This window comes from Patella vulgata, chromosome 9 (genome assembly GCF_932274485.2).
Source record: "Patella vulgata chromosome 9, xgPatVulg1.2, whole genome shotgun sequence".
Classification (NCBI taxonomy): Eukaryota; Metazoa; Mollusca; class Gastropoda; family Patellidae; genus Patella; species Patella vulgata.
Genome location: NC_065887.2, coordinates 16,020,095 through 16,036,269, shown reverse-complemented (window position 1 = coordinate 16,036,269; position 16,175 = coordinate 16,020,095). Strand labels below are relative to the sequence as shown.

At 35.6% G+C, this 16,175-nt stretch overlaps 1 protein-coding gene across 5 annotated transcripts in view; it reads left to right on the top strand.

Moving 5' to 3' along the window:
* The window catches only part of LOC126832117 (PDF receptor), a 129,018-nt gene extending 116,155 nt beyond the window's left edge, over positions 1-12,863 (top strand). For 4 of the 5 annotated variants that reach the window (XM_050562809.2, XM_050562810.1, XM_050562811.2 and 1 more), the window contains exons 12-13: positions 2,748-2,885; positions 12,535-12,863. In XM_050562809.2, coding sequence (XP_050418766.1) covers positions 2,748-2,885; positions 12,535-12,723 — 327 coding nt within the window. In that variant the 3' untranslated portion in view covers positions 12,724-12,863. Of the gene's footprint in view, positions 1-1,374; positions 1,471-2,747; positions 2,886-12,534 lie in introns of all 5 variants that reach the window. The other variant, XM_050562807.1, reaches the window with a different exon arrangement.
* The last annotated feature ends 3,312 nt before the right edge of the window (positions 12,864-16,175 follow it).

The window sequence follows — 16,175 nt, the reverse complement described above, 5'->3', positions numbered from 1 at the left end:
CATTCACAAATTTGAATGGTTCTCGGTAGGAAAAATCTGGCACTGTGATCACGTGTATTCAAAGTGCCCAAATGTCAGTTTTGCTAAAACATGCTTAAATACCTGCGAGGTATTGGGTGGCGTGATTTAATTCCCAAACTTGTATGTTACCCGGAATAGGGTCCCATGCCCAACCTCGTTGGTTTTCTCCAGGTCCACCAACTTCATACCACTACTAATTAAGACCCCTACATTCAAGGAACTATTGAAATAAAGACGTACCACATGTTAGTATTTGTCTGGAAATGACCTAGTTTGTGTAGAGTGGACTATTTACCCCAGCCCCCTAGAACAAAAACAAAACGAGAAAAAAAAACAATAACCAAAAACCTCTGGGATATCCCCCAGACAGACTTAAGTTTGGACTGGCTCTGTTGAACTTAAATTTTGATCGATCAATTATGATTTAGCATTGGATGTTATTATTATTTAACATTTTTTTCTGATTCATTACCTTTTGGGATTTTCTGAGCAATTACAAATATCTTACTTTTTGGTGGAGATCGAAAAAAAAATAATGCCCAGCTTGATTCTAATTTGACCTGAAATTAGGCATTTGTTAATAATTTGGAATTTTAAAATTGTGAGGCCACTGGTCTAGTTATTATGCGTATCTGCGTATGATGTACTTTGTATAGATTAGTTTAAAAAGCTTCTTGAATTTGTTCCTGCTAACACATTTCCAAAACGTTTTTCTTATTTTATTGATGCCTATGTTAACATTTATGAATGTTGAAAAGATTAAATGAATTGGAAACCCATTCACAGAAAGACAGAAAGTTTGTATCTCTTAAAAATATGCTCCCTTAGGGTTAATTAGTTCATGTAATGTGAACCGGAAGAATATTTTTAATTAGAAATATTATATGGCTAATCATTCCAAAGAATAGAATTACAGGAAGCTCACAATAAACACGGAAATCTTATAAACCACTACTGTGCTTAGTAAACCATAGCATTAATTTTGCGGATTTAAACAGTAGTGTGAAGAAGGGGTGGTGGACCTGGTCATCCATTACAAGGGAGCAATCAATCAAAGAGTGAAATTAAATTGAATAAATGGGGGTTTTTTTAGAAATTTTAAATGATTTCATCTTTGAATGTAAATTGATTAAGAATTTGGCTGAAGTTTTGTTACCTCTATTTAAATATATATATTATTTGCTACTTTTATTTTATAATTTTTCTTGTTAAATTGTGTAAAAAGGTATATTTACTTATGAATTACATACATCTGTGTATATCATTAATATTTATAACATTGTTATTGATTTGTTCACACCCTATCAACCTCACTATTTCACTCCTTTCTCTCTCTCTCTCTTGGCACTCAAGGTTCAAAATGCATTGAAGAGACATTTTACACATCATTATAACCATCCGCCGGTGTCCATAGAATTTTCCACTGCGTGGAGATTTGGCAGTAAACAGGTATTACACACTTATGTGGTGGCGAGTTTCCATATTACCCAAGCATGTGTTAGCCAATCGTAGATGTCGTTTCAGTAATGGCAGAATTCAGTTTTAGTATAAATGTTGTGGGCACAAGCATGGGAGTAATCGAACAAGCGAACAACTCAGGTAGAGACACTAAAATGGCGGATTCCAGGCCCTTTTTTTGGCCTTGTTACAATCGAGAGTCTTCTTCGACTTTTCCGTATTCCGATAAGAAAGGCAAGCCCGACTTGTGACAAATGCATTTCAATGTCAAGATGTTGACAAGTTTCTCAAATTCTGCAATGGAGACAATCCTAGGTATTCACTTGTGACATCATCATGTCACAGCCCATTGTTATTTATTCACTATAGAAAATGGCTATAAATAGAGAATTATAATATCTTTGAGCTGATTCGCTGTCCATACAACCGCAGAACTTTTTATATTGCAAAGGGGGGGAGGGGTAGGAAAATGCTACCTTAAAACGTAACAGAAGAGCACTAGTACTGGCCATACTTTAGGTAGATCGGTTTTTAGTTCCTGGAATCAGTCATTGCAAATCCATCCTTCCCTAAGCTAAACCTAGATCTGTAGTTTTAGAATCTGAAAATACTGTTCACAATAATTGACATCATTTCGGGTAGGTTAATAAGTCATGCTGTAACAGGTAAGTTTTAGGCTTTTTTATGTTTAGTCTTTTTTTAAAATTGATTATTTTGTTGCATGCAAGTAGATAAGAGATACGGTGGTCGCTATACGATGCTGAAGATGCAAGGTAGGCCAGGAACGTTAACTGACTTAATCAAAGACTGTGGCGTTACCAAATTCAGAGACGTTCCAAGGCCAAAGATTGTAATTCTCTAGAACAGTTGTTACGTACACGAATTTCTCTGCCTTCTAAAACTAAGAAATGTATGTGTACTGAAATCCACTTTCTGGAAACAAAATTACAGTTTTAATGAAAAGCTATAGTCAAATCACTGAGACACTTTGAGTAACAGAGTCAGAAATTGGGTAACGCAAATAAGAACCGCAGTCTCTTGAACATGGTTTATTATAAATTGTCATTGTTAAATGTTAATAAAGTCAGTTAACGATTTCCGCTATGCTGGTTAATCATCTCATGAATACATCATTTCCAAAGCTCTGTCCCATTGTATTGTTAAGTCTTCTCCTCCTCCTCCTTTCCTTCCGTTGCACCATATCACATAATATATTTCGACCTCCGAATTTACTAGTACCTCACGTTTATGGTTTTTACCTTATTTAGGTTCGAGCGGCTCTTGGCAGATTGTGGCAAAGATATCGTCAACACCGTACATTTCGAGCCTCCAGTCTACGCAGAATGAGTCGCTCTTTCAGTGTCTTCACATCGTTCAGTGAAGTTTCCCACACCTCTGGGTCCCAGGTATAGCATGAATCTTGTGCTACTCAAACCCAAAACTTCCATTGCTCTTATATATTTCAAATTGCTTGAGTTTGAGGTTCTTGATTCTTTGTTTTAACTCTTCCTATATAAACTCCACTTACGTGCTGTACACCCTCACTCTGATATATCCAATTTGCTTGTATAATTTAGCCTTACTGTCACCTTTCTTAGTATTACTACTATCTTTTGAAAGAATGCTTTTGCTTAGATAGTCCATATCCTAGTTTTTACTAAACCTTTTCATCTTGTCATCTTAATCATGATTTATCTCGGAAAGAAAATGCACCTATGTCACCTATTTGTGCTGAACTATATGATCAACGCATCATAAACAGCAAAGGTCGCAGCACGCAGTCCTAATGGAAAAGGCATAAGTGCTGGACCTTGTATACAACCTGTAGAAGTAAGAATGCAGGAACGAATGAATGAATGAATGAAATGGGGTTTATCTTCCTACTTTTCTGCTCCAGCATGATAATGAATACGGACATATAAAAGGACATCCATTGAATTCAAACTGTCAAAGTTTATTTTAAGTACACGGTAAGAATGTGAGCTTATATGTTGCTAAGAAAGTACACTTTCAAACAAATTTATTAGATCATTTGGAGTCACTGGCCAGAATTACATTTCACCTGTACGTTCAGTTGAATACCGAGCTTAATTGCTTTTTTTTATATCCCTTGGCATTTGGTTAACTATTGTGATAGTTAGTGGCCTAGACTGTGGAGAATGTGGATGATGAAGGCTTTGGGGGTTTTTGGGTCCAGCTTTTGAATCTTCAAAGGTTCAAGTTTATATTGAATTGTCACAGGTTTTCCGTTCCTTAAATACCAATTTTACACAGTTGAACCATCGACTTTAAACCTTTCTTCATCCGCACTGAATAGTAGAAAGTGGTCCCAGGTGTTTACAAAATTATAAGCATGCTGTCACCTCAGTCTGTAAGATGTCATATCAGTGGTAACTCCATGTACGCAAGCGAATTATTGAAATAAAATTGAACTAATTGTTAGTTCCGAAATGACCTAGTTTATGTTGAATGGGCGTTAAACCCCATCTGTCTCTCACTATACATATAATGTGAAATTGTTATTGCTAATTCTCGACTTGTAAGCCGCGACTAATTATATAGGTATAAACTATGGTTGTCAGATTATATAGTTATAAACTATGGTTGTCAGATTTATAAATATTACTATGAAATAGTTTTAGCTTTTGATATACATATTAACATCGCAGTTGAAATTAAATAAGACAACTTACATACCACCTCAAAGCACACTTATTTTATTCATTCCAGACGATTGATTTCGTAATTTAAGCTTTCGTCCTCCAATTAGTTATTGGATTATAGAAGAAAATATAGCATATGTCTCGTCACATACCATAAACAACTATCATCAAAAGAACTGGGTGAATTAAATAATTGTTCGTGATACCCAGTTATCCAGTAATTAACAATGAAAGCCGTTATGTGATGTTGATAAAAGAAAAATGGTGTGTTTATTAGGTTTGGTTACTCAATATCCACATCATTAAAGATGCATTATGCAATTAGAGCTAAATCCACCTTTTGCAAGTCCTTTTTTCTGGCTTTCAGATGTTATATAAATTATTAATGATGCATTTATTCACATGAAAACCTATAATCAACTCTCAAGATCACCATATGGCCAAAATATTAAATGGATTAGAACTCTGCACCATTTAATAATTGTCTTCGAAGACTATATTAAAATGGGCCCGTCCGTCCGTCCGGACGTGTGTCTGTCTGTTCGTCACACGTTTTGGGACCTCAATAACGTTCCTTCTAATTGAGCTAGAATGTTCAAATTTGGTGTATGTGTTTATAGGTGAATTCCTTAGTGGAGTTCGAAGGTGAGCATTTTCTGCTTAGGCTAAGCAGGGATAAGCAATTTGATTGGTTGATGCTTTGGTTGTAATTAGGTGAGAGTGGGAGTGGCTATAGTTTCTTTATATTAATACCTTGACTAAGTTCGATAGTGAGCATTTTCGGCTCAGGGTAAGGAGAGCGATAAGCAATTTGATTGTTCGAGACATTGGAGCTCGATGAATTTGATTCTGCTTAGGTAATCAGTTTGATTGCTCGTTACTTTTCGATAAATGTGCAATCAATTAGTATGCGTCATCTATTTATTTTGGGATATCGACGGGGACATCAGGCTCACTGTTGGCTTGTTTAACATTAAAATAGATAACCAAGACTCTGTTTATTATTACAGCAATAATACTTAACAATCCAGGCTATCAGAACTGCGCTTAGAATAAAGTAGCTTGACTGACATTTTCAATATATTTATTTTTCATTGTCTATTTTTTAATTATTATAGCAAAAACTGACAGCTCTTTATCTAAATCTTACATAATGTGTTTTTAAGCCAATATAAATAAAAATAATTTTCTTATCATTTTATTTTTGAACGATTATAGCAAGAAAGTAAATCTCTTTATCAAAATCTTACATAATGCTTCATTAATAAGATCCGTTACTGCATTCATATAAATAGATCTGTCGTGTTGATTACTGGTGCTCAATATTCAAATTTATAATTAGATCTCTTACTACATATTAACAATTCGGTCGTGTTTGATTACTAAGTATCTGAATCATTAATAAGACATCTTATGAACAATTGAGTCGTGTTTGATTACTCAGAATCTGTATCATTCATTAACTTTTTTTTTCTACATATAAATTATAAAACAGTTCGGTCGTGTTTGATTACTCAGTATCCAAATCTGGAATCCTTTTTGTAATTTGAATTACAACTGTACTTCATTATGCCTTATCTATAGTTCATCCTCTAATATATCAATGAAAAGACCTTTTCTCGGATTACAATGTGTATGGTAACACAACAATAGGATAAAGAAATATTAATTTATAATAGCCTATTGTGTGGTCGTGTATAACCGATTCCAGTTTCATTTTCCTAATCATTTTCTAATCGGACCACATTCGTTATAATCCCCTTGAACTATTATTATTGTCACATATTAAAGTCTCGCAGCGTGATTTGGGCGATTTAGGAATCCCTTATAAGCAACGGATGTTATATACGTCAGGCTTTATGGGTTATCCAAAGTAAAGGTCTCCTCATAACACCATACTTCTCTATTCTCGTCTCATTTCCAATCCCAATCATACAATGCACCACATAGTTCATATAAATTGTATATATCTACAGTATATTTCTTGTTGTCACTTAAACAATCATACGGTGCAGCACATATTTCTTACTGGATATACATATCTATATTTATTGTTGTCATGTTGTAACCTTTACTTGAAGAATAAATAAATGAATAAAAAAAATCCCTTGGAAAAGACAGTATGGTCAAAATTGAATCTCTAATAGGAATACCAGCCCAAAAATTATCAGACCGTTCAGTATTTACAAAGATGATGATGACCGGAAATTCTATCCATCTAGTATGTAAATAGTAAACCACCATCTTTATTAGTCGCGACAATAATTGATGAGCCCGTTTTTAATCCAATTGAATCCAAGTCCAGAGAATATCCAGCGTTGATAATTTAATTTTATTTGCTGCTTAGTTACATAATTACATAATCAATCTGGTATACATATTGGGGGGGGGGGGCGAATGGTTAGCACGCGCGCGCTGTATCATACGGTCTGTCATTGAGTCAACTGGCGGGGTTCCGATTCCCCGGTTGTACGTGACAAGGAGTAGGGTCGCAGGTGGAGTTTTTCATTTAATATTTTTAATCGCACACACGACGTCAATGCAATATTGTCTTACACTAATTTCTTTCAAATATCTGTGATAATCCTTTATCTGATTAGTTTGGAACACCAAGGTCTCCAGGAAATAAGTACCATGCATGGGGAGGGAGATTATATTTTTAATAACTGAAATATTATCGCAAGGTTAAGTCGTTAAATACAAAGGGTTTATGGTTATTGTAAGGACAATCCTATTAAAGTACATCTTAAACAGGGCCCACAGTGGTTAGCTCCTTAACCAGGATATTCTTGGTTCAATCCCAGTGCCGTGTCGGATTTAGATGAAAAGAGGCCCTAGGTTATTCCACTTATGAGGCCCCTCCCAATCCCCCATCTTCACGTCAAAAGGGGTGTGTCTTCAACACAATTGAACAAAGCCGAGGATTATTATTTTCTCGCGTGGTTTCCCATCAGTGGTCCTCCATCACTAATTGGACGAAAAGTTGTGGTCTCCTGTACACTTTGGCGTACACGTAAAAAAATCATTAACAGTTGAAATTCGAAATAAGAGGTGAAAGATTGCGCAGTTTCGTGTTACGCTGTGTTTGATAGAAGCAAGTTATCCAAGTGTCCACTTTTGGTGAATTTTGATCTGAAGAAAATATATCTCTGTTTGTGTTTGCGTTTTATCCAAACTAGTCCCATGAGTTCATATTACTCGGATATTTAGAGCAACTTGACAATCTATAATTTTGGATCGAGCGCAGCCCTGTTTTAAATCGAAGAGCATCAATTATCCTAGATAAGGTACCCAAACTCTCGACCCTGATGAAGGTTATGATTTCGTTCTGTCTAACAGCTTGATTAACTTAAAAGATAATTTTTGGAGTCATGCTTAGGTGGTTTTTATGTCACAACACGGGGCTGGGTAATTTATTATTGTGTATGTTTAATTAATTTGTCATAATAATAAATACATTGAAGTCATTAACCGAAGCTAAAAACAAACCCATCAGATTTATCTTAACAATATTAGCTAGAATTATCCAGACCTATTTCCTTAGTTATTAATGAACTGAAGAGAAGGGGTGGGGTATGGCCAATTAGTTAGCACGTGCGCGCTGCATCATACGGTCTATTATTGGGTCAGCTGGCGTGGTTTCGATTCCCCAGTTGTATGTGACAAGGAGTAGGATCGTCTGTTCAACCTCGTGGGTTTTCTCTGGGTCCTCCGGTTTTCTCCCACTGCGCAAGCGAATTATTGAAATAAAATTTAACTATATGTTAGTCCCAAAACGACCTAGTTTGTGACGTGTGGGCGTTAAACCTCTCTCTCTCTCTCGCTCTCTCTCTCTGTTAATGAACTAAATGGGCGTTTAGCTTGTCTTTTTTTATAAACATGTGGAATCCAGAAAGACGTTGCCGCTTTTCAGTGTTCCTCTGATTTTCTTTAATACTTTGACCTGAGAGGACTCAACATCGAAACTCTCACGATTTCAAATACTCTATCATCATTTCAAATCTCTTAACGTGACTTATTTGTTTAGCTGATACTTAGTTAATTGATTATCTGTGTGTCTCAGAGAGAGAGGTATATATTTATATTGTGTAATTATATATAGGTTACTACGGTTACAACACTTAATGTGATCAGTCATTGAGTCTTGTGGGTAACCGTTATCCGTCTGTGAGATACCTCTTAGGACTTTGATCCAATCATACATTTAAGTAATATCAACAAATTATAGTTCCCGTTACAGCGAGAAAGACTGATGAAGGCTGAACTAAAAGATGTATCGGGGTGTCTATAAAGAATAATGACCAAGAGATTAGACCCACCATTAATTCACGTGGACGCACGAATGTAGTCGAGACACCGCTGTGTTTTGAGATTGAGCTTTTCAGAAATCAAATATCGTCTGTTAATGAAATATGTATAGGCAGGTTAGTCTCTCTTAAAGATATGTTCCCTTCGGCGTAATTCAGTCGACTGTTCCACATTATAAACTTTTTTTGATCTCAAAGTATTATATTATAATGACCATGAACAAATCAAATTATAGTCTGAAATTGCTGAAAAAGCCCACGATGAATTAAATACGTTAAAGACGCTGTATGAAATAAAATGAAAATGAAATTGATGAAGAAGCCCACGACGAATTAAAGACGCTGTCCTCATTTACAAGAAATGAAAATGAAGTAAAATAAATGAAATGGGGTTTAACGTCCTGTCCCGACTGGGATAATGAAAATGAAGATCGTCATTAAGGAATTTTAAATCCCCTTGCAAACTATGATATTGTGTAGTTCTTGCAATCAACGAAATGGGGATTGACATCCTACTCTTCTGCACCAGTTGGGCTAATGAAGGCGGGCATACGCCATACATTGTTCCATGAGGGCAATTTTACCCGGACACAATTGAATAGCCAAGGGTTCGTGTGCTCTTGAACTTGGTTTTTCGACTCATCCCAACAACTGATTGTTCCTTGTGTTCTTTACAATAAAGACACACAAAATTCTGATGAGAGATGTCACTTTAATTTTTCGTTCATCTTTATAAGCATTTTAAATTATACAGCTTGCATTATGAGTCTATAGAGTCTCGTTACATGTCAATGATACGGTATAAGTTTCTAATATATAATCGATCCTTTCACGCCGTTTTGAATTGTATTTTACCTCTCTGTCCGTCGAAGTTTTGACAGATAGTTACCATTAATTGGCCACAATTCTGCCATCTTTCTTGTTTAGTCTGTTTATGTCTGGGGCTGTCAATAACACTTTACAAAACCATGATATATGCATGACATATCAAATTGACCGTGACAAAATACCCGCTCAAACTTGGCAACAAACAACCCTGAAAACCAAAGGTATAGATATTTCTATGGTACGGATTTGCAAAACTGAATTAGGTATGATAGTTTATCCGCGGTATCTAATTGTATCTTCGGTCCATTAATTATCCGCTTTTAGAAGCAGTACAGAGGTAGTTCTGAAGGAATTACTAGGAAGTAACTCCTCCGGGTCGCTAAGCTGAATTATGCTGACAGCTTTTACGGGTTCTTGTTCATCTTGAGATCTTTTTCTCTATAAAAAAGTCATCAATAAAGATAAAGACGCTAAAACATTAGAAAACAGATTCTAATTTGATTCCGTATTTATCACCATTACAGAAGACGAGTACTGTGTCGTCTATTAATTATAATATGGTCAAATATGTTAGGTTTACCTTTACTGTATGTAACAGAAGAAATGTCTAGTTAATCTTATTACTACACCTGATGCTCCTTCCTGTACTTTTATTTGCTATAAGCATGGATTGAAATATATAGTGGAGAAGAACCTTAAGATCAAAGAACAAGTTATCATTAAATGCTTCTGCTGTTAAACAGATGAAAGCATATTGTCTTTTAAATTTTCTACATTTAGACATCAAAGAATCAAAAACTTAAGACATCCTCCAATCATAATTAAAGACACGTCTATGTAATGAGAACAAACAATAGATGAATCCACATAAAAATAAAAATTACACAAGGAACTTTATCTAGAGTATTTTTTAGCCCTATGCAAAGTCTTTGTTGATTTGATTAATGTATTATAGCCATGTGAATCCAGGAATTATTTTTCAAAAATAAACTCTAATTGAGTGGAATTGAGTGTTCGGGAAGTAAAAAAACCCTCATACTAATGTAAACTTTCAAAGGGAGAGAAAGTAAATTAGCCGTTGTCTATGTTTTTCAAATATGAGTTTAGATTGATTGGTTAGAATCATTAGTCACATTCCGTCGCCATTATAATTAAATTAGAGGTTTAAGAATTTGTTTCCGTTTTCTTTTGTTTAAAATTCTGTATTTATATTTTACCCAACCCAGATGTATATAGTATCTCACTGTGTTATGTTCTTACTTGTGTACAGTAAACAACCAATGAAAACATGTCTCTTCCAGCCACGCCAAGACATTGTATGACCCTACATGTACAGTGTATACGTATTTATAGACTCAGTGAAGTCTTGTGCTTAACATAGCAGACGATACCCGTTTTTGTGGAGCATAGGTTTCATAAAGTATCTTACCCCCCCCCCCCCCGTCCCCTTCTTAGCTACATAAAAAAATTGCAAAATTGTGTCACGGTCGTGTGCTTTGTCCTTTATCATCAAATGGTGGGATGGGATAGGCATTCAAAGCGCGAGATAATGATATTTGTAATATGAATATCACAATTAATGCTTTGCATTTAATCCATGGGGATCACGTGGCTAAGTGGGTAAGACGCTAGCTCGCTAGCCTGGAGGTCGGGTGTTCGATCCCTGCATTGGCCGAGAAAGTTCATCCAGATTTTCCGGCGTGGTTCTCCCTTGTCAGTGATGCAGGAAGGAGGGCCTGATAAGGAAAGCTGTCTAGTCGTTCGGATGGGACGAAAAACCGAGGTCCCGTGTACACATTGGCGTGCACGTAAAAGATCCCTTGGCAGTTGGAATTCGATATAAGAGTAGGCCGTAGTGCCGCTGTCCGGGCAAAATTTCCCTCATAGCACACTGTATGGCGTATGCCCGTCTTCATAAGCCCAGGTTAGGAGCAGAACAGTAGGACGTTAAACCCCATTTCATTTAATCCATAAAAAATTGACGTCAGCGGGGTGTTGGATTTCTCTCTTTAAAAAGCTCAGTGTGTATGTTTGCCTACGTTATTTGGAGACGATGATGGCGTCATGCATCATCAACTGACAAATTTCCTTAACAAGAACCTGGCAAAAATTCTTGGATCCGCTCCTGAGAATATTACACAAATCAGTCGGAAATATGTTTGTTCAATATGGAAGATTTTTAAAACCCTTTTTATTTCTGGTTGAATGGTTTGTATATTGACTTCTACTAACCCAAATCATTCTATCTATATAGACTTTTAATACAGAATATGCTTATATCCATCTATTAAAAAACATTATGTCATGATCCTTATCTTGATCATATTTCCTTTTAATCTTTTATCTTGGCATGAGAAAAATAATAAACTTTTATAGTTCTGTTGTTGTCTCTTTTCTTTTCCTTTTGTATGTGTGCATGACTATATATCCGTACCGTAAATTATGCTAAAAATATCCATTCGCCTAATTATGCTAGTGGTTAATGATATATAGTTTAAAAACAAACAATGGCGGATCAAAGATGGCAGCACACTCCGTGTGGTATTTCGTTTGTTGGAACTGATAGGCTTACATCTTACTAGTAATGGAAGAGGGCTCACTTTTCAGTAACGCTAATTTAAGATTCGTTGCATTTTTCGAAAAAGAAAAATGGTTCATTTGCCTAGCACCATCTTTTATCATTTATTGTTTATGTTTTTCACTTGGTGAAAAAAAAGGGATATTGTTTCTTTAAGAGTTGCTATTAACAAAACCCCCAAATAGAACAGTTAACTATATATTAATAGAGAGCTACATCTAATACAAAGGTATGTTTTAAAACATGTAGAATAGAAATAGTAAAATGCTTTTATAGATAGATAGCTTTAGTATGATACATGTAGTAGGCCTAAATATGTTTAGATTTATGGTATTTTTATTTTTTAGATTAATGAATTTCAGTGCAAAATTTAGACCACGGCTCTTTTAAATTAGTGTTATAAATCAAACGTCATGTTGGTTTAAACAGCAGTTTGCAAAGACTGAATAACCACAATTATCGTTTGAAAAAAAAAATAGTGTATATTCGTATATTCAAAATGAGAAAATGTCGGCCATATTTGTTTTTAAATATGACGTTGTAATTTATTGTGTTGCTTACTATAGATTTTCAAATAGCTGTGGTAGTTTTACATGACCTAATATTGATGTAATCGTGATTAACTTATTCAAAAGAAAATTAATTCATTTTAACGAATCTTTTTCCCAATATTTTTCAGAGAGTCAATCAAGTGGCGACAACTCCAGTAAATTCTTTGGTCAGGAATGCTGTGAATAGACAAACTAATCAATCTGCAGGAACTCGTTATCCTTTAGTAGAGGATAAACCAGCGATAAGAAACAATGGCTACGTTTCGGTTAATGCAGATGTGAATTCGGACCAGCAGATTTATTCGACTGTATTGTGAAAAAGTCGCGTTGTGAGATAATCCTGCCATATTACTATGTGAACAAACGCTGTTTACTCCCAGAATGTTTTTTTTTCTTTTTTTTAATTTGAAGAAAACAAAACAACAACAACCAATAACTGGTGAGCGAGAGAATAGTTGTATATAATTAATCAAGTGGAATATGTTTTGGATTTCAAAATAAAGATGGCGTTTTGAACTTTATAAGCAAAACATAAAATGAACATTACTGAACAGAGACAAAGTTCGCAATTAACTCGGTTTCTTTATTCCGGTTTTCATTCATTTAATTTCTGTTTTATAACTTTTTAATTTGTTTTTGTTTCATTTAGATTCACATTGATTATCTTAATGTACTGAAAACATCATGTTGCTAAATGAATTATTTGTCGAGAGTAACCAATCATGGACAGTTTCACCGTGTGAAGGATCGGTACTAGTAAGCAACACTTTGTGGGTTGACCTCTTCATGTTAATGATCAATATTACTAATCAATCCTTTATGGTGTCACATCACGCTATGAAGGTGCAGATACTAGTAAGTTACCCGTTATAGTGTCACATAACCCCAAAAGGGGGCAAATACTAATAAGAAACCATTTATGGTGTCGCTGGTCATATCAGCCAGTGAAGGGGCAAATGCCAGTAAGCAACCATTTATGGTGTCACTATGGTCACATCACCCCGTGAAGAGGCAAATACTAATAAGCAACCATTATGGTGTCACTGGTCACATCACCCTGTGAAGGGGCAAATGCTAGTAAGCAACCATTGACAGTTTCTTGCAATCTGTGAAGGATTAAGTGCTAGTAAGCAACCCTTTACTATCTAACATCTTCATGTGCAAGATTAAATACTAGTAACCACCCTTTATGGTTTCACATCATCTTGCCATAGATCAAATACAAGGAAGCAATTATTTATAGCTTCGCCTCATGCAGTGAATTATCGAATTATAGTTACCTGTCCTTTATTGTTTCACTTTATCCACCCAAGGATCGAATAGTAATAAATAGATTGTGGTTTCACCTCAGTGTGAGGAACCTTTATGGTTTCATCCAATCCTGTAAGGGATGAACTACTAATAAAAAGTCCTCTGGGGATCCACCTCAACCTCAACTTGTCTGCGATATCACCTCGGTGGAAGCGGACGTAAAATACAACTAACTCATCATCATCCACCTCAACTGTCCAGATTAGGCACTACCCTATATACTACTTGTACCCAGTTGCAACGCCTTTGGACGGAGCTTGTAACTTGTTATTAGTACCACCGTTGGACACCATAACTAAAAAGGCACGGTCGCATCCTTAACCAAGGAAATGGAAACGGTGAATTTTTCCCAATCGCTTGTATCTATCTTCACCGATGAATGGCTCTTCTTGCAAGTTTCTTAGGAAATACTTGTCAGCGATATCACCCTAGGTGGAAGCGGACGTTAAGCCTGACATCAAGGGGTTCACCTCACCTTGATTTTGGCCAAATACTAGTAAAATTATCTTAAAATAATCAATGTTTATACGATACTATGATCAGCTCATTGTCATCAGTATTTAAATGTTGCAAAAGTGCTATTACTATTTCACCCAAGCTAAATATATATGGATGAACATATTTATGATTTTTTTTCTTTTTTTGCTTTGTTTCTTTAGTCAAAAATATCATATTTTATCAATAAATGGTGATTGTGTTTGTTTTAAAGGTTATTAAATTTCGATGGAGCAGGTTCCTTTTCGCAAAAATACGTCAAAGCATTCCAGCAGATTCCTCAAACGGATTTAAAGTCTGCACACCATGGATTGATACAAAAATTAATTCGCTTGTACTTATATTTCTTTCCCATTCAACACACAAATATCCCTCACATACATACCGACTTCAAAAGTGTAAGAACACGGAGCAAATGAAATAGACAACAGAACCACAAGAAGAACCTTTATTTGTGGAATTTCAATATGTCAGATGGAAAGTGAATTAAATATAATTTTTGATAAATGAAATGAAAAATGGTAAAATGTTTTATAGTTATCTGCACCAATGGGACTACCGAAGAAGAGCAATGGTCATGTTTTCTACTTGTGTGCCATAAGGGAAATACTGGGATTGAACCTCCAGACCTGTTTGGTTAATGATCCACCTCCACACTCACCCCGCCATTGTGTAGATAATATAGGTCGTCTGATTTGGAGTTTTAAAGTACAGACTATAATATGTGACCCAATTATAGACAATTGCTCTCTTATTTTTAGAGACCAGATCTGACCAGTGGTTTAGGTGTTGAGCACAGATCCATTCAAATCTGAATCCAGATATTGTACGATAACCGTATGCCCAAGCTATTTTCGAGTTATAAACCCGTACTTACCACAATCACGACTTGAAATACAAGTTCGCATTCATGGGAATAGAAAATCAGAAAAAGGTAAACAAAATAATTTCTTATTGACAATCATCATAAACAGAAAATTAAATTATTGAAATGATTACAAACAAATCCAAAAAAACACCACAACACAGAAAAAATTAAAGACACAGAATAATAAATAATCGATATGTTACATGATTTCAGAACAAATACTACTAACAACAACAAAACAAAACAAAAAAACAAGACTGGGTCATAAACATTTCACGCCCTTGCCCAAATAAAAACAAAGAATTATTTAATTGAAAAATTTATAATTAGAGAAGTGAACGGCATATCTACTATACTAGGTCGATGAATGTATAAAGTTTCGTGTTGAATTTTTCCAAGGCTATACACCGCAGACAATAACGAGGCTGAGAAACGAACTCATTTCAGATTCGGTACGGGGTAGCAACATTTCATAATTCGAAGCATTATAAGTTATATTTAAGGCCTCCGCCTGCTTGGTGGCCTTTCGCGGTCGTGCTGGGATTATAAACCTTTGTGCAAATTCTGCTTCTATCGCCATTGGTTGTATGGATATCCTTGCGTATACAGACAATATATTGATGGAAAAAAATAAAGCATTTGTACTCTTACATTATGAGTTAAAGATCTGAAATGAATCCTTCCTTAAAATGGTCATTTATCCAGACTTGAAGCCAGACTGATTTCGGCTCAATTTGCACACCTGTCTTGCTTACACATTAACATATCTCTATGGCCAAGATCATCCAACGCCTTAATTCTTTCATTCAAACCGGGGTAATATTCTCGGGAGTGGGTGTGGGTGTTTCTTCTGTAAGCGATGACAATTGTTCTGCTTTTATTCGCGTAACCTCACCAATATCTGCAAACGAAGCAACATCCGCATTGCTATCTGGAAAAATTAGCTCTTCCGAATCTGTCACGGTTGCTGGAGTAGAGTCCCTTGCTACTGGGGTCGGGACTTTTCCCTTTTCGTTGATCTTAATCGCTTTTACGTCTGCAAAAATTGTCTCTTCCGAATCTGCCATGGTTACTGGAGTAGAGTCCCTTGCTACT